This window comes from Lytechinus variegatus, chromosome 14, assembly GCF_018143015.1.
Source record: "Lytechinus variegatus isolate NC3 chromosome 14, Lvar_3.0, whole genome shotgun sequence".
In the NCBI taxonomy this organism is placed as follows: Eukaryota; Metazoa; Echinodermata; class Echinoidea; order Temnopleuroida; family Toxopneustidae; genus Lytechinus; species Lytechinus variegatus.
In genome coordinates this window covers 9,199,115-9,223,409 of record NC_054753.1, presented here as the reverse complement: position 1 = coordinate 9,223,409, position 24,295 = coordinate 9,199,115, and the positions used below count along the sequence as shown (strand labels likewise).

Sequence of the window (24,295 nt, the reverse complement as noted above, 5' to 3'; positions counted from 1 at the left end):
TAACAGTTGCAGTATATTTCTTTTTTATTTGTGTTTGTGGCAATACCTTAATGAAATTAATATGATTATTATGAAATGTTTATGAACGATGAATAATGCGAGACAAACTTGTGATATTTTAAAGAAATGTGTATGATTGGGAGAAGAGTGATTGAGATAGGCCTACACTGCAAAAGAACTTTTTGAATAGACCAGTTCGTAGTTACTTCATGGACAATTTTGGTCAAATGAAGATTTCAAAGCAAGATATTACGTTAAGCTTGCCTTACATAGCAGGATGAAGAAATTGAATAGACCAGGTGACTAGAATAGCACACAATGAACACTTAATGAAGGCATTTGTTGCATTCCTACTTTAAATGCATATCTTAGCATGTTGCACAATGTACTTTGCAAACTGTGAAATACCAGTCATTCGTGGAAGGATTGTTGTTTTTGTGGATGTAAATGAAAACGACAATTCAAAAGAATATATGAATAATCAAGACATCAAAGTTGGTGCTTATCTCATTAGATTTTAAAGCACCATGTCACTTTATTACAAATGACCTGCTTCTGATCATGCGTAGAATCTTTTGATCATGCGCAGAAAGGAACTACGAACTGGCTTATTAATAGGGATGACGACTTGAATTTTGCAATAGATAACGATATTTTACAACAAAATTTCACAAATGCAGTTATTTATCGGTTTCAATTCTGGCGTGGCGATTAGCTGCATTTTATCATTTTTTTTATCTATCGTGTTTGAACACGATGATCTCTTCTCCTTCTGCTCTTCTCTATCAATTATACAATTTACATGAATATGAAAAAAAGGTAACATAAAAGTAATTCATCCAAATCACACCAAATTTACCATCTATGTAAAATTCATGTATTTCCATTTTCTGTTATGGTAACTCTATAACAGAAATTTCAATTCTTTGTCAAAATTTGGAATTGTGCCATAAGAACATGGCTCTATAACATTAGGCTCATTAAGCATTAAAAATGAATGAAATATGGATATCTTGAATATAATTTTTTTTGAAGAGCAAGTCCACCCTAACAAAAAGTTGATTTGAACAAAAAGAGAAAAATCCAACAAACATAACACTGAAAATTTCATCGAAATCGGATGTAAAATAAGAAAGTTACGATATTCTAAAGTTTCACTTAATTTCACAAAACAGTTATATGCACATCTTGATTTTGATGAATTTTTCAACATTTTTCAAGTTTGATTTTTCTTTGTTTATTCAAATCAAAATTTTACTGGGGTGGACTTGACCTTTAAGAATACATGTATATGCAATGATAAACAGCCGACACTTTATTGTCCTGGTGGGTGTTTCATAAAGCTGTTCGTAAGTTAAGAGCGACTTTAAGAACGACTGGTGATCCTTTCTTATGGCAAATTGTATATTCATTAGCGATGGATTTGCGCGTAAGAAAGGATCACCATGTCGTTCTTAGAGTCGCTCTTATCTTACGAACAGCTTTATGAAACGGCCCCCAGAAATGGAATCAAGATGACGTCAGTAAAGGCACGCGCAGAATAGGAATATTCCATAGAGAGGTGTGTATTTAATGCAATATTCCATGTCGGGTGGGGGGGTTCGTGAGAGTGAGATTTCTCTACTAGTTCCAGGAATAAAGTCGGATGGTAATAATCTAAAGGAAGGAAATATGTCATATGCTTTAATAATAATAATGATAATAATGAAAATCGCAGTGTACATGAACAGTAATATTCACCATAACAATGATTATAATGATAAGTTTATTTACTAACCTAATACATACACTGTATGTAACTTATGGCTCAGTTGTGCATAGAATAACTATGAAATTAAATCTTGATTAATACTCCCGTAGTGCAATTCGCAGCATCATTAAATCATTAGTACGAGTTCAAAAGTTAAATCTACCACACACCTAAAATTCTACCCAAAGTGAAATACATGTATCCTAGTACTTTTTAATAGGCCTATGAAATGGTATGAGAATAATCGTAATTGTGGATAAAAAAGTATATCTACAATAAAACATGTTCCATGCAGTGAGCGCCACTTGTAGACTAGGACCGTTGATAGTTTACTGCCTTCGGTTTAAACTGTTATTATACAATTAATGCACATTTATGAGTGTGTTATGACCAGGTTATGACGATGCAGCACACTCGAGGGTATTTACAATTATGCGAAAGCAAGAGGCGCTTGCGCCGAGTGCTTTTGCATAATATTGTGAATGCCCGAGAGTTGCTCGCATCGGCACTAACATCACGAATCTTAAAATGTGCATTAATTGTTTTATAAAACGGGTCGGCAAAATGATTTTTTCATGGAAATCTTGTTCAAATCCCTCCAACTTGTCCGATCGCACAGACGAAGAGACCACAAGACTGTCAATTATGACATCACAGGCGTATCTACTATGCGCGCCTAAGTAAGCGCATCAAAATCCTAGCCAGCCTCTTGAACGCGTATCAGTTTTTACGTGCTACTGGAACTAATGCTGCACAAAAATTGCACGGTGTTGCACAAAAAATGCACAGTGCTGCACGAAAAATGCACGACTGGAAGGTTGCGCATAATTAAAGCATGAACACGTGACTTGAATACGCACTCACCATTGGCTACATCCTTGAACCCGTTTTATATTGCCAATTGCTGCATGTGAGTAAACGAGCGGTGTAAAGGCTCTGCGTGATGCAATATTTATCTTTTTTTCAAAAAGGTCTGCTCTTCAGATTTTTTTGCTTTCAAAGGCTATTTCTTATTTGTTTAGGGTTTTTATGGGTGGGGTGTTTTCTGTTTGATTAAAAAAAGCATAATCCATTCAGGAATGCCTGATTCTACGCCATGTAATACTTTACGCAAAATGTATTTCTGTCTGTATAGCTTTTATTTGGTCAGACTATACGCCTCATGAATATTCATAGCGACACGAAAATTTAAGAAATAGCGCAATTTCCGACCCAATGAGTAGCTCGATTGGTGTGGCTCAATCAGTAAGCCAATCCTGCAGTCGTGTTCATTGATGCAGGTTCGAGTCTCGACTAGAACGATTTTTCAAAGAGGTAAAAATCTAATATAAGTCTAAGATTTGAAGTCTGATTCAAAGCCCTTAAAACAGCCCTCTCGTGTCGTCTGCACAAGTAATGACGAAGAAAAAGTCGCTGGCGAGCCTACTCTATAGGCCTATTTCACTATGATCGTGCGGAAGATGTAATACTGAGAACCTACTTGTGACCTGTTTTGAGGGATTTGCTTTGTTTTTCTTATAGCTATTTTCTTTTAATTAAATCTCAAACATGATCATTATAAGATACATCAACAACAAAATAAGCGACGCGCAAGACGCATGAGCGGTAGGATGCGCACTCCCCGTACACATCGGTGGTTCTTCCGTTGCGCGTGTGCACGCGTTCTCCTGGCTATCCCCGTAACATGCTGCGTATCGAATGACGTGCGGAATGTAGTTCTGCTCTTGTGTACCGTGATACAGATGGGCCCAGGGACCATGCGCGTAAATTGCTACGTCAGCACCCCCGTGTGGTTCGTAATTCAGTGGAACTGTCGCATCTTGAACGAAATCTTTTGAATCTGAAAAAAGAACAAAAACAAAGAAGAGTGAGTGTTACATAATATGCAAAAGGCTATATATCGTACATGAATGTTCATATTGAATTCATAATCATTGAGATCAAATATTTTTTAAAAATATGTTGCAAATAGTCAACGTTTACGCGTCAAACTTCGGCGCAGTTGCGCGGACGGCTGTCGACACCTTTGAAATAGCCTAGCTAGTCCTATTCGGATTAAACTTACTGTAATCTGAATTGACGTGGTTTGGTCGTTCTCCGTTATTGATGTAGCTCTCTGCAAGACGAATACCGCCTGGACCGCTGGCGTAAGATAATGTCAAGTAGGGTTTACCATCAGTTCCATTCCCCCAATCATCGTAACCTAATGAGAATGGTGAGAGCAAAAATAACATTGATTGATTGATTGAGTGAGTGAGTGAGTGAGTGAGTGATTGATTGAGTGAGTGAGTGATTGATTGAGTGATTGATTGATTGATTGATTGATTGATTGATTGAGTGAGTGATTGATTGATTGATTGATTGAGTGATTGATTGATTGATTGATTGATTGATTGATTGATTTGAGTGATTGATTGGATTGATTGATTGGTTGATTGATTTTGTTGTTTATTTGATCAGTTTATTTGGACAGCTGATCTTATGTTCCATGCTACACAGCAAAAACTGTGGTGTTAACCGGTGTACATAGAGGACCACACCAGTTATTTTACACCGGTGTTAAATTGGTGGTGTTTGTTTTACACCTATAGGTGTTATTACAACACCTATGGTGTTATTTTAACACCTCAGGGTGTGCTCCTCTATTAACACCAATTGGTGTCAGTTTTGACACCACAGTTTTTACAGTGTATAACTAAGGCATAATGGGGTAATGATGTCGATCCACAAGGAAAAGAAGTCCTCACATGACGTGTGAAACGCACATTTATTTAATGACGTCAGATTTAGATTGCCTTACCCCCCCCCCACACACACACACACAATCATATAAATCCATTGAGCAAACCACTAACCAAATATCGGATTTCCTCTGCTCGCATACCCGCCTATGGTAAAGGCATGTCCGTGATCCGCGGTTACCACAATGAGAGTATCGGCACTATCCGTCATCTCGACGGCTCTTTCAACAGCTTCATGGAAGGCGATAGTATCGGTTAGTGCCTTGTATGCAACGCTGTCATGATGTGCGTGATCTATCCGTCCACCTGTTGATGTAAAGATGATTAAATAATTTGTTTTCTTAATAATTCGAACTACCACCTGAATTGATCATAATTTTTAATATCAACAAATGAGACGTTTTAAAATACCGAAATATAAGTGCACTCTTAAAAATATTGGGTAAAAATGCTCCATGATGGTAATTATGTGTCCAACCAACATTGGGCATTTCTTTTGGGCATTATTATTTATCCAGTGTGGTGAAAATGTTGCTCATTCTAAAGTAATTTCTGCTTATTTTTTAACCTTACTGGACAATATACTTTCCACATTGGGTAAAATACTACCCCAAATTGGTTGGATACATAATTACCCTCGTGCTGGTTAAAATTTTGCCCAATATTTTTTACAGTGTGGGGACATTTCCAGTCAGCGCACTAAACATGTCTCACTACTGAGGAACGACGTCACTGCAGCGATTATTGGATTTTCCAATCTGTCTGACGAGTGTTGCGAATGTTAGAGTCACAACACCAAAATATAGTTGTTAACCCTTACAACGGACGATGTTTGTATGCAAATGTTCGACGCATATTATTTTGCGAAGTAGGTCAAATTTAAGAGTCATCCAAGAGGGGGTCATTCGTATAAAGAACAAGAAAAAGTGCATCTGTTTCCACATGCCTTACTTTTTCGAACCCCGGACTTTTATTGTGCAGTCGAGCGCCTTCAAACCACGGCACCACGGCTATTTGCCGACGATACGACATATATCAAAAAAAAATTCGACCCGGATATTCGGTCTCACGCAACTCCGGCTTTATATGTCTCACACTTACTTTCTACCATAAGGAAGTATCCGTCTTCATCACGTTTGCTTAACAAGTTGATTGCGAATTCAGTCATCTCGACGATAGAGGGCTCCCCAGCCGTGTCATTCAATCTTTCAACCTCGTATCTCATATGACTTGGTTCAAACAGGCCTAGTGTTAATTTAAATTTAAAATAAAGTATCATACATTGTCTATGTTCTTGAAAGCATTGTGCGTCGTTGATGCGAAAACTCTCTAGTAGTACAGCTCGTTATGCATGATAAAGTATATATTGTGTTTGCATAATTATGTTACGTCTGAAAATGTATTGTACGTTTAAAAGGGTATCCAGCCCATACATTGTTTTAGAGAAAAGGAAAAGTTATGAATCTTTAAAAGTTGTCAATTTTGGTTGTCACTATATGCCTAACAATGGAGACTTCAAATTGGCCACATTGTGATGTCATAGTGATGCAAGCACGTGGATATAAGGCAAATTATTTATTACAGCGCAGGGAACCCATACTAACAAGCTTTGCTTTTCAGTGGGTTCCCTTTTTACATTTCTGTATATTATATATTTTTTGTGTGTTTTGCTATACATTGTTTAAACTTTGTTAAATTTTGGAATGAAAAAGAATACATGCAATCAATCAAGGAATAGTCTTCCACTTACTCCAATACATATAGCTAAAATGTCTCTTTTTTCAAAAATTTTACTTCAAATTATAGTTTTCTTTCATGAGGACATAAACCAATATGCTGCCTGGGTTATATTTAGATGACTGCCCCAGCGTGCACACGAAAATAGGTACTTATGAGAAAACCATAAAATTCTGATAACACGTAATTTACCAACTTTATACATTTACCTACCCAGTTGCCAATTTGAAATTTACAATCTTAGGGATCTCTTCATACTTTCACCATTCTGGGTTTTTTTTTCTTCTTGTTTTTCTCTTTTACAATACAACATTTTATGACCAAGGTTGCATATCCCCTTTAACTTTAAAGAACAAAATCCTTGTAAAATCTGAGATAATGTTTATAACTCGGTTTCATGCTCACCCATGAGGAACTCTGTTGATGTAGGATCTATTTGTTCGAAAGCAGTTTTATTCCATACGTAATGAGAAGAGAATGAAGCTTTATCCGATAGCCATTGATCGATCAAATTACGACTGTCTCTTCGGGAGCCTGTCGTGTTCTCGGCAGCGTACTCGGGGTCAAGGGTTGTATTGGGAAGAAAATTCGCACGACCGCCACCAAGAATGACCTGGTAATTGAGAACAAAAATACGATAAATATAGTACGATCGATATTTTTTTCTTTCTTTCTTTTCCCCCTTGTTTACTATCAAAAAAACCTAATTACACTGTATAAATTAACATTTATATTTTTCAGACAAGCAGTAAACATGTTATGTACATAATCCCTAATACATAGACATATGTAGTCAAACTGACTTAGTATATACATTCAATAGGTTGTCAAAGTCAAAGTAAATTTGTCAAGAAAAATAAGAGATATGATACATATATCTAGGAAATAAACATTGGTAATAATCATGTTTGTGAACGTGACAGATTGCCAGCTTGAAAAAATTTCTGAAACGAAACCATTTCATTCTGAACTTATTTGCTCTGAAATTTGTTTCATATGTATAATAAAACCATAATAAAACATTGCAGAAATTATAGGGAAGAAGAATAGACATTGCACAAGAGAGAAATACTTTGGCAATACATCTCCAGAAATGGGAACAGGTTGATTTAGATTAACGAATGGATGCGTATATTTCATTTTTATGATTACTTTTTTTTCCAAGTATGTACATGTAATAAACAATGTTTTGTAATGTTATTATGTAATTTTCAGTAAGTGTGATCAAATGATGACGCGATAGTGGTGATGATGATGATGATGATGGTGGTGATGATGATGATGATGAGGCGATGGTGGTGGTGATGATGATGATAATGATGATGGTGTTGATGATGATGGGTGTGATGATGATGATGATGATGATGACGATGGTGGTGATGATGATGATGATGACGATGGTGATGATGATGGTGATGATGACGATGGTAGTGATGATTATGATGATGATGATGATGGTGATGATTATGATGATTATGATGATGAAGCGATGATGATGATGATGATGGCGACGATGGTGTTGATGATGGTGATGGTGGTGGTAGTGATGGTGATGATGATGACGATGTGGTGTTGGTGATGATATGATGATTATGATGATGATGATGATGATGATGATGTTGATGATGATGACGATGGTGGTGGTGATGATGATGATGATGATGATGATGATGATGATGATGGTGATTATGATGATGATTATTATGATGAAGCGATGATGATGATGATGATGATGATGACGACGACGATGGTGGTGATGATGGTGATGGTGGTGGTGGTGATGGTAATGATGATGATGTTAATAATGAAAATAATAATTAGATACTTGATTACGGTCATAATGACAATAACAATCGTGATAATTAAAACAGAAACGAATATAATGATAATAAAGGTGTTACAATTATATTATCAATTATTTAGAATATGGATAAGACCAATATTGATGATAATAATTAGTGAATAAAATTCCATATACAAAATAAATAAAATATTTAATTAAAATGTTAATTGGATATTTCGAAAATCGTTTTCTGTTTTAACATGTGAAATTCCATTGATGTTTTTTTTTTATTTAATTGCCTTTTAGGGGAAGATGATTTAGCTTATTTAAGAACATTTAGTATATTCACATTAATAAAGTTGTTTTCTTCAACTAGCTGCCTAGCGATGTCGATACAGCCATCATCAGCCTCCTCATCGGGCACCTGTCCGTCAAACTCCCAATCCCTCTCCGGTGAGTGAGCGTACGCGGCCGCTGGGGTCGCATGTGTTATGCGAGCAGTGGTGATTAAACCGGTTGCCCTACCTTTAAAATAACAAGAGGAATAGATAGATAATGTGCATTAAAAACAGGACCCTGATTAGTGGCGTAACAGGCGGAGGCGGGGTAAGCTGCCCCCTGGCGGATTCACTGGTAAAGAGAGGGAAATGGGAGAGATAGGGAAAGAAAGAAAAAAAAGGGAAAAGGGAAAAATGAAAAGAATAGGAAAGAAAGAACTTAAATAGGGAAAATAGAAGGAAAGCCGGAAAAGAAAAGAAAAGAAAAAAGAATGTCAGGAACTACAAAATATCCTGAAATAATGGACCCATTACGAATAGGTCCATGCCGAAATACTACCGGTAATACATTAACATGGTTAGCAAGGGAGGGATATAAAATCAAAAGATAGGACTCATTGGCATGGGCAAGAATGGCGGGAAAATAGGAGAAACAAGTGGCAAAAAGAAACGGAAAATGAAGGTAGAGCCAAAAGCTTAATTGGAAAAAAAATAATTATAATTATAATAATAAGAGTATTTCTAAATCGCCAAATCCACATTGATTATGTGCTCAAGGCGCTGAGAAAAGGAATTAAGACAAATTATATGGAGCAGGAAGGGACATGGATAAAAGAATCACAGTCATGACAATGAAAGGAAACTACTGGAAGGCAATTTTAAACAAATGGGTTTTTAGAGCAATTATGAAATTATCGATATTTGAAATACTACGAATGAAATATGACAACTGATTCCACAACGATGGTCCAGCATGTGCAAAGGACCGATCCCCCATGATTTCTTAGATTTAGGAACTGAAAGCAATTTTGAATCAGAAAATCTTAAAGAATAATAAAGAAAAGGGACAAGAAAAAAGAGAAAAACCGATAACACGACCGGGCTGCCGAGGATTAAAAGAATATATAGAAAGGGGAGAACGGTGGATGGCGTCTATTAGAAGTAGCTTGCTAAATTTTATGCAATAATGGTCACAATCAGAACAAAGATATATCATCAGGCAAGGTTTAGCCAAGGGCTAGTTATATCCCCCTTATATCATGTACATGTATGTCCTAACCCAAGTTAAGCTTGACGCTGGCTAGATGTGCCGTACAAAGCCTCTTAATGTTACTTTGGCTAAATTTCCAAATCTACTATCACATAATTAAAATTTAATTTCAAAATCATTTTGAAAGGCCAAATTTTTCTGACTCGCTTCGCTCGCTGGCGACTTTTTTCATATTTGCAATGTAGTGCTGCCTCAAAATAATTCATTAATATCCGCAACTGCGTTGAAGTTAACATGTGTTGTGTATGTACCCGCGATTTGATTAAAAAGTGGGCATCTCCAATGTTTAAAAATATCACGAGGTTCCGGGGGCTCCGTACCAGACCAATGGCGATCCAAAGGGGGGAGGCACGGGGGGCATTTGCTCCTAGTGAGTTGAACTCCCTCCTCCGACATGCTCCGAAATTTTGACAAATAAAAAAATGCATAGTAAATGTTGTCATAAGCATCCTACTTAAGCTGCAACTGTAGTAGCTGTTAAGTGAGGTAAGTAAATTATCTGTTCACATGGGGCTTAAAAATCCAATGATCAGGTCATAATATGCTTCTCGCGATTTGAGTTTTCATTATTCGTGTTAGCGAGATACATATCCTGCGTTTTCATAATTTTCATAAATCAAAAGAATTCAGCTCGCGCAACGCGCTCGCGTCGATTGTTTTATTAGATAGCCATCTAGCATATCTAGTTCGTAATTCAAAAAGTGCTTAGAACGTCCAGTTTTCATCTCAGGATATTAATAATTTTCAGCTCGCGCTTCGAGCTCGCATTACTTATTTGGTGAGATAACATCTTCATGACCCAATGCAAACAGCTATCCCTTAACAGGCCCCTTTTCAAGTCAGTGGGGTCTACATTTAAAAAAACATAGCTCGCACTTCTCGCTCTATTTCGAGAAATAGGCAAAATATTTGTTGCCCCTCCTAAAACGTTCTTTTGCCTCCCCAAGATTAAAAATCCTGGTGCTGCCATTGCCCCTGGCCCGATCCTCATTGCACTGGCCCCCAAAAGTTCTACAACCGAGAACAAAACAAAAAGATGAAAAAACAGGAAAGGAAAGGAAGATGTAAGATATGATGTTATTTTCTGAATACCGTGTCAAAATCAATCTCAAAGTTAGATTCTCATGAAAAGGTGATTTTTCTTTCTCGCACGCTTCGCTCGCTTGGGACTTATATTATTAAGCAACTTTCTGCTGTGCGCGCCATGCTGTGTCCCGTCGTTTTTTTTTTTATCACGCATCGTGCTTCGCCCTATACTGCTCGGGGCACAATCACACACAAAAAAAATCCTATTCATACCATATGACCGGGAAATTTTTGGCTCCCCCCCCCGGTCACCGACCCCTGTCACGCCCTTGACCCTGATTCATACACGTGGATGTAATATTACTGAGAAAATGTTTTCCCAGGATAATTTTCTTTGCAATCTTCGGAATCTAGTTGTTTATTATTATAGACTGGGTTGTACTACTGGGAGGTTCCGTAGGGGCGATTTCCCGTTCCATGACTTTCCAAGGAGTGGAAAGGGGAAAGAAAAGGGAAAGGCAAAGGTAGTATAAAAAGACAGGTCTTGGATGTTTAACTCTATTCTGATTATTTCTTTGAAGTGAAAAGATGACGTCACATCTAGGTTCTCTGTGATCGGCTCCCCCCCCCCCCCCCCGCCTTATCAAAGTACCAAGGCTCCGCCTTTTTAATAGATCGGAATAATCCTGAACTTCCCCGTTCTTGTTTTTATTACCATCATTCATCCCAGTAATGTCACAATAAATTGAATGAGTAACATGCCTTATGGGTAATTAACAGATTGAATTTCTAGTTTTGGTTCATCAGAAGGAAAATCACGCAATGCATCGTTTTGTGAAATTCGGGTCCACTCATTAACCTGTTAACAAGTTCATCTCTTTTTTTCATTTGCTTGTTTGCTTTTTTGTTTGTTTGTTACATGTACTACTGTCTAATTCGAAGATAACATTGAATATGCTGTCAGACGATAGTCACACATGCATGATAAATTATTATGTTGTCTTTGCATGTTGTGATTATATTCTGGCACGTGAGACTTGATGAAGTCAACAAGGTAACATGTAGTTGTTTTCATCAAAACTGGAGTAGTTTCATGTGACAATTATTATGATGCTATAGAAAATATGTGGGGTAAAATGTGAAACCGTCAGTGTCGTTCTATGCCACCAGTACGATAATAGAAAAATATAATGATAAAAGATATTGCACTAAACCGCAAAAACTTGCGATGTATGAACGAAGTAATATATGCATATCATCATTACTAAAGAGATATATCATTTATTATGTCATACATTGGAACATATCTGTATTTTGATATCTAAAATGGCAGCCACTGGCCAAAACAGTATTGCGTACAATGGCAATGGGGGCCGAAAAATTCACAAGTGTGATCACAGAAATGCATATTATTAAGATTAAACGAGTGAAATATTGACGAAAAACATAATCGTTAACGAAATATATTATTAATATGTCATGTATGTGATGAATGTTGTATTTTGATATTCAAAATGGCTGCCAAAGGCCCTAAAAGTATTATGCACAATGAGAAAGTGGGCAAAGGAATCACAAGAGTAATCACTAAAATGCATAATGTGATAAATTAATGAGATACTGTTTAAAAACATATTTTCTAACGAAATTTATCATTCGGGTTTAAATTGTGTGTTAAATACTGTATTTTTACTTTCAAAATGGCCGCCAGAGATATTAACAGTATTATGCACAATGCAAAGTGGCAAACCAATATTCACAGGAGTGAGCACCATAAATGCAGGTATTAGTGATCTATGAGTAAAATATTGTTTGAAAGCATAATTTCTATTAAGCAGTTAAGAGATATCATTTATTCTGCCAGTTTGGTGATAAATACTGTTATTGGAAAGTCAAAATGGCCGGTACAGGCCCTTACGATATTGTGCACAATATGAATGGGAACAAATTATTTCAGCAGAATTTGGCTTTGCTTGGCCAGATGGTGCCAGGTAAAAATGGCAGAGGTAATAATGGCAGAGGTAAAAATGGCAGATACTGAGGTAAAAATGGCAGAAGTAAAAATGGCAGAGGTAATAATGGCAGAGGTAAAAATGGCAGAGGTAAGAACAGCAGATAAAAAGAGCAGAGGTATAAATGACAAGAGGTAAAAATGGAAGACGTGACAATAGCAGAGGTAAAAGTGGCCGAGGTACACTATTAGAAAAAACAGTAGATTCTACAGAAGAAAAAAATTTTTAAAAAAGGTTTTACAGAAAAAAAAAATAATTTTGAAGATTATAATAACAGGAGGGTTTTCCACAATTTTTCTACAATTTTACAGAACAGATATGTTTTTAAAAAGGGGAAAACAATTTTATTACAATAAATTTGTATCGGTACATGCACAAAATACAAATTTTCTGTAAGTTTATACAAATGCATGCATGTAGGATTACACAGTGCAGTAGCTAATTACCAAGAGGGTGCTGCTTATCATGCTTATGGTGTACAAAATACCCGACAGCACTTCCGCTTCCAAGGGTTATGACCATCAAGCCGTCTATATCATATTGGATGCAATAGTAAAGAAGGTTCAGGGTCTTCTTTTATGCAAAGAATCTGAATCAGACGGTACCCTCGATCGACCCCAAATTGGTTTACCAGTCAAGATTATTATTGATTTTCATAATCAGTTACATATTCAGTGCCAAACCTGGGAATGCATGCTTATTGTCATTCAAATATTTAACAAGAATAGTACAGACGACATTACAAATTAGGACATAATATTCAACCACAATCATTCGTGACAATTTCAAGGTCTAAGCTTTTCCTGCTATGTTCTTTTCCCACCTCTAACCCTCTCTGTCTCTCCACCTCTCTTATGTCTACTCTTCCTCCTTTTTGTAACGGTAAACCTGGCAAATCTTTAGATATAAAAAAAAAAACAGCTAGATAAAAAGTAATGTTATAAAATGATGAATGAGAATAGCGCAGTTTCATTTTGCTCCTGAAGAATTGAATGAAAAAAATATTTTTCGTTTGATTTATTTTTAAAAAGCCTTCACGGTACACCTCCAACGAATTCGTAAATAGCATTGTTAGGCCGATAAAGACATAATGATATGATGAAATGCCTAACCGTGACATGCACTTCTAATTTAATCTATGTACATGCAGGGGCTTTTTGACAATTCATTGCATCGGGGTTTGAGGCTGGCCATATTTTACCTATAGCTGTCATTTTTACCTCTCCCATTATGACCTCTGCCATTTTACCTCTGCCATTATTACCTCTGCCATTTTTACCTCTGCCAATTTTACCTCTGCCATTATTACCTCTGCCATTTTACACCGGGCCGGCCAGATGGTGATGTATGAGTAAAATATCGTCTGAAAACATGATTTATAACAAAATATATATTATCTTATGTAATTTAGGTGATAAATACTGTATTTCAACATTCAAAATGGCGACCAGTGGCATAAAGAGTATTATGTACAAGGGCAATGGCCGGGGCAAAAAAAGTGACAAGAGTGAGCACTAAAATGCATATAATTAAGATAAACTAGTGGAATACTGACTAAAAACATCATTGTTAATATGCCATTTATGTGATAAATGCTGTATTTTGACATTCAAAATGGCCGCCATAATCCCTATATTTATATGTACAATGCGAATGGAGAAACTAATTTTCACAAGAGTGAGAATCATAAAATGCATATGACTGTGAAATACGAGTAGAAATATTGTCTTAAACATGATTACTAACTAAATACATCACATATTGGTTGTGGAGGTAATAAATGCTGTACTTTGAAATCCAAAATGGCTGCCATAGGTCCTAAAAGTATTATGTACATTGTAACATTGGACATTTGACTCTAAATATTGCCTATAATTGTGAATTCTGATGCAAGGGTGAAATGTTGTCTAAAACCATGGTTTCTAACAATATATATCATAATGTCGTGTATTTAAGGTGATAAACACTGCATTTTTAAATTGAAAATGGCCACCATAAGCCCTTATCGTATAATATACAATTTGAGTGTAGACAAATAATGTTCACAAAAAGGGCATATGGCAGCCATTTTGAATGTTGAAATACAGTATTTACCACCTAAATTACATAAGAGATGATATATTTTGTTATAAATCGTGTTTTCAGACGATATTTCACTCATACATCACCATTTGGCCAAGCAAAGCCAAATGTGCGGACAATTTTAGGATTTTCATGGGTAATTTGCATATTTTGGCGGCCATATTGGATTTTGCCAATTTGCGGAAAATGCTCAAGGTTACACCAGTGGCATCATTCAGATTCGTAATCAGCACCCTCGAATTGACAAGAAACCATTAAAAAATATTGTATATGTAAAAAAAACAAGGTTACGCCTCTTCTATCCTGGACTAAAAGGTTATATCCAACCTTGCATGAAGGCGAATAATTCAAAGTGGAGAAATAAGTGTTTGGTTCGTCCGCAAAAGTATAACCTTAAAGGAGAATGAAACCTTTGGACCAAGATAGTTTGTGTGAAAACAGAAAAATCAAAGAAACAGATCAACGAAAGTTTAAGAAAAATCGGACAAGTAATGAGAAAGTTATGAGCTTTTTAATATTGCAATCACTAATGCTATGGAGACACTCACATTGGCAATGTGACAAAGATGTGTGATGTCACTCTTGAACAACTCTCCCCATTACTTTAGTATATATTTCACTTAAATTGCCTCTTTTATTACATCTATCAGTAGAACATGTATTCTTTCTATAGGAGGGCATGTAATACAGAATTTTAAGAATACATCATGGATAAAGAGTTTGTATCACCATACGAAAAAGCAAAAAACACATTTTCAGGGTATTTCATAGTCCATCAAAGGGAAAGTTGTTCATGTGTGACATCACACATCCTTGTCGCGTTGCCAATGGGAGGATCTCCATAGCATTAGAGATTGCAATATTCAAATGCTCATAACTTTCTCATTATTTGTCCGATTTTTCTCAAACTTTCTTTGTTCTTATTCTTTGATTTTGCTGTTTCGACACAAGCCTACTTGTTCCAAAGGTTTCATTCCCCTTCAGTTTAAGAATGGACACACTGAAGGTTTTCGACATGCACTAATTAAAAGTGGTAAAATGCAACGTTTAGAAAAGGTTGTCATTCCTCCAACTTTTAAAATGAGAGTGTTCGTTATCATCCACGGTTATGCCGTCTTCACCCACTTGGTATACATGTTGTTGGTATACACATATTCTAATATCGGGCTAAACGCATTTGGTCTACTATACACTTGGTGTTATTACCGTTTGGTCTTCAAGCCTAGTCTAGTACTCACTGATTCTAACTTTCGCCAAAGTCTATGGTCTAATTACTTTCACTTCGTCTAATAATTGTTGTGGTATTTGTCAAATTTAGATTCGTAAACAGGTCAGCTAGGCATAATAGACCTAGAGCAAGTGGATATGAGACGATGTGAGAAAAATCATCGCCGCATATTTCACGAATAATTGGTGTGTTGGCTCAGTTGGAGGAGCGTCCGTCTCACATCTGGGAGGTCGGGGGTTCAAACCCTGTCCGCCTCAGAACAAAAGACGTAAAATGATGGGAGTTGCTGCTATCCTGTTCAGCGTTCAAGGGATAAAGAGCTACGTTGATCTGGCGATGCATAGTGGCTGCCGGGCCCACGATTAATTAGGCAAAAAAGAATTTTCAGAATGTTTCTATTCTCAGACTTCTATTTTGAACAATGAAATATGGATTTTCAAATATTTATGTAAAATTTAAACAAATAGTCAACAAATGATTTTTTTTTTAAATCACGATTTGTAATGACTGATACAAGGTTGACTGTCGAGTTCAGAAAGACAAAAAGACCCCTAAAAAGCATTCGTGCCATTAAAATCTGTGTATAGCTTACCTGCCCGGTTCGCTTGAACGAGAATAGAGTCCACCTCGCTCCCAGCAACGGACGCACAATTTCCTCTTTCGGCCCCGTCATCGATTCCAAGTGTTCCGGCTTTAGCCTTCACACCGCATAAGAATGCAGTCGCAGTCCCCGCAGAGTCCGCAATTTGTTGATCCGTATTGTATGTCTGGACGAGTTTGAGACGAAGTAAAATGAATACACTAAATGATAAGTTGAAAGCGTTATTAGGGAGCTTAATTACCATTCGTGATTGTAGCTTCATGTTGGCTCAAAGAGAAACAGGGCCCCGGGAATGATTTTTTTGGCTGGGGGTGCTTAAGAAGGCCTAAATACAGGGGCGGATCCAGCTTTCACCAATAAGGGGGGGGGGGCAAAAAATTTCACCCACATTTCCCCCGATCGGCCACTGAAAGATGATTTCCGTTTGTTTCCCCGTAACAATCAATTCTTTGCATTATTGTTATAAAACATAATAATGTCATAAGCCATATTCAAATAGTGTGAGCGCGGGCTATTTTTTTTATTTCATGTATTTTGTCCTGAAAATCGAACATTCTGGGCAATGTTTGTGATCCTGAACAAAATGTGTATATAACTGATCGAAAAGGGACTTGTTGACGACCGTTTGTTGTTAGCTATAAAGCAATACATATTCAATATTCAAATAAAGTGATCGCGAAGCTCGAGCTGAAAATATTTGATATTCTTATCTGCAAAAGGGTCAATTTAAGCATTAATGCAAGCACTATGAAGGACAATTGAGAAGTGGATAAAATAATCATATTAATAATAATATGCATCATTTATATAGCGCTTAAAGTGTTTATAAGCGCTGCGTACTATTACCCCGGCTTTAGCATGGCTACCCAGATCGGGCGCATCGAGCATTCAAAGAATTTCTTCCTACCGCAGGTATCCGTTTCATTTTTCTTCATTTAGGTTTTATTTCCACAAATCCGTTATGTTACAAAACTTTGATAACTTAACTTACATAACTAAGCTGAGCAACTATTACACACGTGGACTATATAAGTATAAACAGCAAGCATTTCTTAATCAATACATGTTTAAGTACATAAAACGGAAAAGTGGAGGGAACCTTAGAAGCAGAATGCTTGTAGATGAGGTTCCCCTTTTTATACATTACTTTGATATAACTACTTAATAATAATACACGTGACAACATTTTATCAATCAAATTACACCGACAAAAACAACACAACACAGAAACGTGACAAAAAACAAAGAAAGAAAGAAACGAAGAAATCAAAAAGAACAAAAGAAATAAAGTAAGCAGCTGCCATCCAACAGAATTTAAGAAATTTCTGGATAATAAGCTCTGTGGACCAAAATGCAATAGAGCATGCTAATAAAGAGCAATTTCAGTTTGTTTCATTATATCGAAGAATAAGCTTAGCTTTCAAGTGATGTTTGAAAATATTATAAGTTTGTAGACTTTGCTTAAGCGTCATAACTAAGGAATTCCAATAAACTGGACCCGTACATACTACCGTTCTTTTCCTAAGTACTGTTCTCAACATAATTATGCAAGTGAAAGAATGACGACTGTCGGGTAGGGTAAGTATGCAAATGTTGATTCTTTTTTAATAATGATGGAAAAGCATGAGGAAGAGCATTATAGTTCAATTGAAACATAAAACACCATAAAAAGAAATTATATAAATCATGCACCTTTAATATTTTATTGTTAAAAAATAAAATGTTTGTGTGACTTAACCTATCAGAATGGCAAATTATTCGCAATACGCGTTTTTTGAAGAATTTACTACACCTGGGTCGAGAGTGGCAAGTGTAGATAAACGCCTTGCCAAAGGACGCCAGTGCTGTGGTGGGATTTGAACCCCGAACCTTGTGGTTCACAGTCCGGAGACTTATCCCCTGAGCCACAACACCTCTATATAGGGATATTATCGATCGCTCTTAATAAATGATGTCAGCGCGAAGCGCAAGATAATATTTTCATTTTGATCTAGGACCTGGACATTCTAAGGGCATTTTGTCATCATATGAAAAAAATGATTTTTTTTTCAATTCCTCTTCCTAAGCACGAAATATTCCATTCGGAAAAAGGACAACTTAATTATAAGGAATTAAATAACAATATAATTTTGTATTTATTAATCTAATAGGCCTGTAACAGCTCGAAATTTCTTGATATTAATTCCTGAAACTGGACATTTTGAACACTTTTGTAATTATGAATAAGATGCATTTTAATATATTTTTTAAAAAATTAATGAGAGCGCAAATCGCGATGTCATGAAAAGGGGATTTTAAGTAGTTTGTTCTAGAATTATATCATTACAGAGGAAATCATTGAGATACACATTACTCACCATGCTCACCGATCAAAATGTGAGTGCGCAGCGCTGGCTGAAAGTTTTTTGCAATCAAATCTGAAAAAGGATATTTTGAGAACTTTATGGAATATATACACGAACTGAATAGATAGCTGACAAATCAAATAACGCGCGTGCTCAGTGCTAGCTCAAAATGTTGATACTGACACAATAAAACGGACATTTTACAAAGCACTTTTTGAAAATCAATTTATAAATCAAACAAAATGAATGAAAGCTCGATGTCGGCGCTGAAATATGTTTTGTATATTGACTTCAAATTTGGTATTTTAAGCTCCATATCAGTGTATTGAGGAAGAATCTCATGTAGGCCTATATCTCGTCAAACATGCAATGTGAACGCGAAGCGCGAGGGAAAACTTATTTAGTGACATGAAAGAATTTTCATTTTATTTTCCAAGTCGTCCCCTCACCTTATTTCATTCACTCTTTTACATCCTCTTATTTTCTCCTCTCTTCTCCCTTCATTTTATTTTTATTTTTTGCTCCGTCAATGTAAATCTCACAAGCAAAAAAATGGTTTCACTACAAAATGAAGGTCGTTTTGGTGCCAAGAAAAAAGGGTTTCAACACAAGATGTTGGTCATTTTCTTCTTCTTCCTGTATAAGTACATACCACTTGTGGTGTATTGTCGTACTGTATTGTGGATTTGAATGCTGAGAATCCACCGTTGAAGTTGTGGTAAAAAAAACATATATATATATATATATATATATAATATTTACATATTTACATACAAATGCAGACTAACATAGTCTGACATGTTGCACCTCACTCTTGAATATATTTGCTGAGGTGCTGTCTACGGCGTCCTGAGGTAGGGAATTCCATAACCTGGCAGTGGCAGGAAAGAAGGTATTTTTGTAACATTCCGTATTTGCAAATGGAATCATGAGCTTTTGAGAATGACCTCAATTTTCCATACATTTCTCTTATATGACACACCAACCAGAATTCCAGGGGGTGCTGCATATGGAAACTAATACACGCAGCACCCCCTGAGGAAATCTTGGGGCTGCTTCAGCACCCCCACTTCCCAGGTCCATGAAGAGCAATGAAAGATCACTCGATACCCCCCTCCCCCCCCCCCCTTCCCCGCACACAGTTGGACGCTACAACACACTGTATACTACTTGGTCCTCATGACATTATTCGAAAAACCATCGTTGGTCTTTTGAACAGGACGAGGAGTGAATCTTCTCTGGAAACACATGTGAAAAGTATTCAATTGCTCATTTGTGTTCCCACTATTCTTTCTCCGACTACCGCCACAAATTCTTTCAACGACCGATGTAAATCGCAAGCTGGCTGACTGTTAATTGGAAGATGGATCTATGGATTCAAATCCCCGGTAGAACTACGTGGATTTGTAAAATAAGTCCCGGGATCTTCAAAGATTCTTCCACAAATAGTGCAAGAACACAAACAATGCAGTGACTCCTCTTATATAATGTTATGAAAAACAAGGCCAGTTTTGGTAATTCTGACCCAAGGTATTCCTCAACAAGACTATTAAAGACTATTTCACCTTTGACAGGGCCACATGGGGAAAGGTATCCCAGATCAGAGAATCCTCCTCACCAGTCTCTCCATTGAGCTGACCCCGAAGGATGCGGGAGGCCGTCGAGGTCGTGATGTCCATCCCGTCTCCTAGGAAGAAGATGACATTTTTCGCGATGCCTCGGTTCTGTTCGCGATTCAAGGCATTCCGGAGTGTTGTCTGGGCTTGGTTATTCCAGAAAGCAGCATCTGTAGTCATTAGATGAGAAAGATTTTTTTGATATCATTGATAAAAAGAGAGGACTAGAAACTTGCAAGACTTCCAACTTACATAAATTTCATGAAAAAATAATAATGTCGATAATGTGAGTGTCAACAGTGATTGAGAAGGTTAGGCCAAGTGAAAAGTAATACATTTTCAAAACAAAATCTCGGGATTCATGGGCCTGTCTTACAAAGAGTTGCGATTGATCCGATCAATCACAACTATGGACGGCCAGCAACGTCAACATATGTTATGCATGTTTGTTCAAAATATTTTCCAACTATGATGTATATTCATGCGTTCATTGTTTTCTTGAAAATTCACTGTGCTTCTCCTTGTTTACAAAAGACGTTGTGCGAATTTCCCGTAGAAAAAATCAGACACTGATGGATTTCCATAGAGTTCCATAGAGTTATGATTGATTGGATCAATCGTAACTCTTTGTAAGATGGGGCCCATGTCTAAATTGTCATTTGAATCTTGATGCTGATCTCGTCAGAAATTCATGTTAGTTATCCAATCATGTGGAAAACTAGTCTGCAATTGTAGACCCACCATCTGCAGTTTGTGTATCACAGCTGATTCAAGGAGTCTGCATAGCAGACTAGGTCTACTGGAGCTATTAAATGCATATAAAACAATTGCTTTAATCTGCATACTATCAAAGCCCAAGTGCACTTTATCGAGGGCAAAATAAGGCCAAATTAGAAGAGTTAATGACTTTCGGTTTCTAGTAACAGGAAATACAACCAGAAGGGAATGTTTGGACATTTATATCGCACTGCTTTTGATAAATGAAACTGGTTTAACATAAACAGGAAGCAATACTGAACATCAAGCACAAGACTGCGGATCGTTTCCTAACACTTGTTACAAGAAAAAAAGGCGATAACAGTTAAAAGCTACTGAAATCATTCAATCTGGCCGATAGTCAACTTGTTATTGGAATTGTCATTTTTTTTATCATAACGATTAAACGGGACCCACGTCCGCTAAGGTGTAATTGGGAACTGCTGACCCCCCCCCCCCCCCATCACACACACACAACACACGGCTTTTCATCTCCCAAAATGAACTTATCTGGCATTCTTTTTTATCGAATCATTGTATGTGAACAATTTCCTAAAGTTGAAGTAGACTCAAGTAACATAGCTGATCGGTTGGATATTTCCTGTTTTGGGGAATTTTTTCACAAACATTTTAAATCATTATCCTTTCAACTCCCCCCCCCCCTCTCTTCGTCTCTCTCTCTCTCTCTTACACACACACACTCACTTGGAAAATATTACGCTCTACCAATTTGTGTGTGGGGGATAAATTGTACACACAATCACTCAAAATCATATCATATTTATCCTCTTCATATATAACATTTGAAAACAATATATAACCTTAAAACAAAGTTGATTCAGAATTTGTAACTTAATTATTCCAAAAGTAAACTTACAGTCAATCTATACACATATCTTTGACACTTCATATTCACAAAGGGAATACAGAACAGAATCTTCTACAAAATATCTATGAATAGAATTATCGAAAAACGCAAACACACCATAGATAAATCTCATGTTGAACTTTATTTTCTTTTCATTTACAATATCAATAAATCAAAATAATTCGACGAAGTTATGATAAAAAGCATAAAAACAAATAAAGCATCAAAAAATAGTCACATACTCAGCCATGATTCAATTCAATTCAAATCAAATTTATTTTCATTCTTCAAAATGATACAAATAAGTACAAGATAGATTGATTCAATTTGAATAAACAATAGCATGAACAAAATTCAATATTGGAAAAAAATACATATTTGAAATTAATTTAAATATAAATTAACATACATGTCAAGTCAAATCAATACAATCAATATCATTAAATATAATTAAATCAATGCAATTATATATCATAAGAAGAATGGAGGGGTCCACTGAAAAGCACAGCTTGTATAATGTGGACCCCTCAAAAATAGATACAAGGAATATAGAAATATACGTAAAGTAATACATGAAGATAACGAAAAGGCAAATAATAATAGTAAATGACACGAAACAACACAACACAGGAACATGAGGTGGACAATAGGACGATTAAAACTGCCTAGAATATAGAAAGAAAATAGAGATAGGGAGAGGGATGCTAAGCTAATTTGCTGCATATATATATTATGTCTACACACATACATATATTCAACCCTACCCCCCCCCCAAAAAAAAAAAGAACGACGCATAATAAGATGATATTAGAAAAAGAAGGAGAGAAAAGGGATAAATAAATAAACAAATGAATAATAATAATAAAACAAATGAATAAACAAATAAATAGATTAATTAATTAATTAGTTAATATTTTTTTTATTTAAAAAATGAATAAAAAATAAATGAATAAGTAGTACATTATTAGTAATACTATGTTATTTCGAATGGCATATCACATGGGTTTGGAATTGGTTTCATTGGTGTGACGTCGCATTACTTTGGCTCGGAATACTTAACTTACCTTGAGCTGTGGCTAGATTTAGAATAGCGGAAAGGAAAAGTAGAAGCACCCGATATGGAGTCATGGTCGCCGCCGGTCCACCGGGATCAAATACAGGAAAACAGTACTGTATGAAGCTCAATATTGAACCTGACCAACGCAGTCCTGAGTTTCAATTCGATGATCTTTCTCTCAAATGAAAAGAAGTGCACCAGGTGCTCGGATAGAAAGTAGCTTTGAATATTTAGAAACGGATTGTAGATTGCTCAGTCTTAATCCCAAAGTAGTTCGTTAAGTTTCATCAGAAATGCGCCAGTTATCTTTGGTTTCGCTATATTATCACACTGTATCATACAGGTTTCAGGCCTATGCACAATATCGCGTCGTTTTCAAGAGGCTTGGTGTCATCATTATGTTTTGTAGGCCTATATTGTTGTAGTTGATTTCTATTGTAAAAATGTAAGTCATGTATCTTCTGCTTGTAAAGGGGGATTGGCTCATCAAACATGTCAAATAAGATGTGGTAGATTAGATAATCATGAACTTATGATGTAATATTTACCTGTCTTTATTCTTTAGATGTGACATAACATGCCCTCTCTCTCATCTAGCCATCACCTTCCCCCCCCCCCTCTTTCCCACTCTCTCTCTCTCTCTCTCTCTCTCTCTCTTCCTCTCTATCCCTCTTTCTCGACCCCCTCTCTCTCTATCCCTCGCACTGATTTCACAAAAACAGAAGGCTCCTTTAATTTTCACTACTCGTACCAGCGCGCTTGATGTGAGTTTTAGATACCGTATGTGTCCTTGAATAATAATGATTTTCATTCGTGCGGGTATGTGGCACTTTCTACCACAGCCTTGCTGTTTTAAATATAAATTGGTATGGAGAGACCCTTATAAAATAGGACGCCCCTATCAAATTGCCCTGGTATCCCCCCCCCCCCGGTTTGTATCTTGTTATTTGTTTTGTTTTCGGTTGGTGTTGATTGGTGCTCGCTTGATATTGTTTTAGGATGTATTTTACGTACTCGTGCAAAAGCATTTCTTGCGTTACATTTGAAAAGAATAATTTTGTTTTCAGACACTAGAGGGCAGTATGATAAATCTTGTTACCCAGTCATTGAAGCTGGGCATTTTTGCCTTGAAACAGTATTTTTTTATG

At 36.4% G+C, this 24,295-nt stretch overlaps 1 protein-coding gene across 2 annotated transcripts; it reads right to left on the bottom strand.

Annotated features, from left to right (window-relative positions):
- Nucleotides 1-2,648: 2,648 nt before the first annotated feature.
- LOC121427581 (alkaline phosphatase-like) lies at nt 2,649-23,539 on the bottom strand. Of its 2 annotated transcripts, none has more exons than XM_041624042.1 (9): nt 23,155-23,539; nt 20,416-20,636; nt 16,493-16,671; nt 8,361-8,532; nt 6,634-6,841; nt 5,593-5,736; nt 4,606-4,797; nt 3,816-3,953; nt 2,649-3,590 (listed from the first exon to the last, which is right to left on the bottom strand). In XM_041624042.1, exons 1-9 carry the CDS (start codon nt 23,216-23,218, stop codon nt 3,286-3,288), a joined length of 1,623 nt encoding a protein of 540 aa, XP_041479976.1. In that variant the 5' UTR covers nt 23,219-23,539; the 3' UTR covers nt 2,649-3,285. The 2 variants fall into 2 exon arrangements, with proteins under 2 accessions (XP_041479976.1, XP_041479975.1); XM_041624041.1 differs by having other exon boundaries at nt 8,361-8,536; nt 16,497-16,671.
- Between the last annotated feature and the right edge of the window lie 756 nt (nt 23,540-24,295).

What these genes read in the sequence shown, in the direction of transcription:
- LOC121427581 (XM_041624042.1), bottom strand. Translation starts at nt 23,218, where the DNA reads ATGACTCCATATCGGGTGCTTCTACTTTTCCTTTCCGCTATTCTAAAT. An exon ending in AAATCTAGCCACAGCTCAAG is followed by an intron (nt 20,637 to 23,154) that starts GTAAGTTAAGTA and finishes TAATGACTACAG; the next exon opens with ATGCTGCTTTCTGGAATAAC. An exon ending in AAGAAAACAACTTTATTAAT is followed by an intron (nt 6,842 to 8,360) that starts GTGAATATACTA and finishes CTCAATTACCAG; the next exon opens with GTCATTCTTGGTGGCGGTCG.